General features: G+C 34.3%; 1 protein-coding gene across 1 annotated transcript; it reads right to left on the reverse strand.

The window, feature by feature from the left end:
• Positions 1 to 684: 684 nt before the first annotated feature.
• On the reverse strand, positions 685 to 990 carry LOC114266337 (flowering-promoting factor 1-like protein 1). The gene has a single exon (XM_028207217.2). The coding sequence runs from the start codon at positions 988 to 990 to the stop codon at positions 685 to 687; it is 306 nt and encodes a 101-aa protein (XP_028063018.1).
• Between the last annotated feature and the right edge of the window lie 436 nt (positions 991 to 1,426).

Here is a 1,426-nt window from a genome sequence, read left to right on the forward strand (position 1 = left end):
TACTACTATTACTAAAAAAAATATAAATCAATTTTGGGGGTGAAATTTCTGTAATTAAATTTTATTTTAACTAAAATTCTATTTCAAAATGATAAGTTGTTAATATAGTCACATCATTTTATATATAAGTATATTATTTGTGTTTTGGATACCAATTTTTTTTCTTTTTTCTTTTCAATATTCTCTCAAATCACATCATCAATCATTCAAAATGTACAATAATAAAATCACCATACCACATTTGTACTAGAAAAAAAAGATGAATAAAAATAATATATGATGTTTCACATTTGTTCACATTTATAATTACAAACAAATGATTTTGGTGATCAAAATTTTCGATAATTGTATTCGTTTGTGCTAACATAAAGGTGAAATTAGAACACACAAAGCAACCCAAATTTCATTACAGAATCACTATATATATAATTTACACAACATTGACAACAAACAAGTGCTTCAAACTCCATCAACTTCCTAAGCACACAAAACTAAACCTAATAAATTACATTACAAAGACACCATAAAAATTAAAAACAATTCAAACCAACTATATATGTCACTAAACACCCCTCAAACACAACTGAAATTCAAAAAACAACATAAAATAAAATTTTAACACACGAACACGCGTAATTAAAATCTGGCTTCTCTCCAGTTGATTGGACAATCCAGTCCAGGTGACTAGGAGTCCCTGACTTCAAAAATGTTGCGATTCTTGACAACGATATCGTACATGTGCATGGATCTGAACCTGTTGAAGTCAAGAGGGAGAGAGATGAGGTGAGGTGTGGACCTCTTGTGGAACTGAAGGAGGTCCGGGTCGTCGTAGTACCTCTCCCAACCCAGTGAAGTCAGCTTCTCCTCAAGGACTTCATAGGAGGTTATGACTTCATCAGTTGGGGTGTGGACTAGCACCTTTCGACGCCCTCCACTTGAGCCCTGGTCTAGTCGGACCACGCCGTTCTTGAACACCCAAACACCTGACATTTTTGAGGGGGAGAGAGAGAGTGAGAGATTGAGAGAGGAAGAAGAAGAAGAAGAAGTAGTAGTGGTAGTAGTGTATGCTGGTTTGGTGATGGGCTTGTGGGGTGGGGAGACTTGGGGTATATATAAAGGTAGCTGTGGAATACAATGCATACGATAAATATATAATTTGTAGTAGTATTTGTTTTTGGGGGTTTTATTATCATGTTCGGGTGTGGTGGTGGGTGTAGGTGTAGCCAAGGTGGGACTTATGTTGGACAAGTTAAAAGTGTTTGGAACGACTGAGAATATTCTGTTTTATTTTATTTTATCTTTTTGTTTTAAATAAATTTTTTATTATACGATTTTTCTTTTTGACTGTAATCTTGTGATAGAGAAGAAACTTGGAATAAAGTGACAGATGAGAGTAAATTAGGCTGAGAAGCCTATCTGAAAAATT

Source organism: Camellia sinensis, chromosome 7 (assembly GCF_055761805.1).
Source record: "Camellia sinensis isolate YWXY chromosome 7, ASM5576180v1, whole genome shotgun sequence".
NCBI lineage: Eukaryota > Viridiplantae > Streptophyta > Magnoliopsida > Ericales > Theaceae > Camellia > Camellia sinensis.

Excerpts from the sequence above, each read along its gene's own strand:
- LOC114266337 (XM_028207217.2), bottom strand. The coding sequence starts at position 990 with ATGTCAGGTGTTTGGGTGTTCAAGAACGGCGTGGTCCGACTAGACCAG.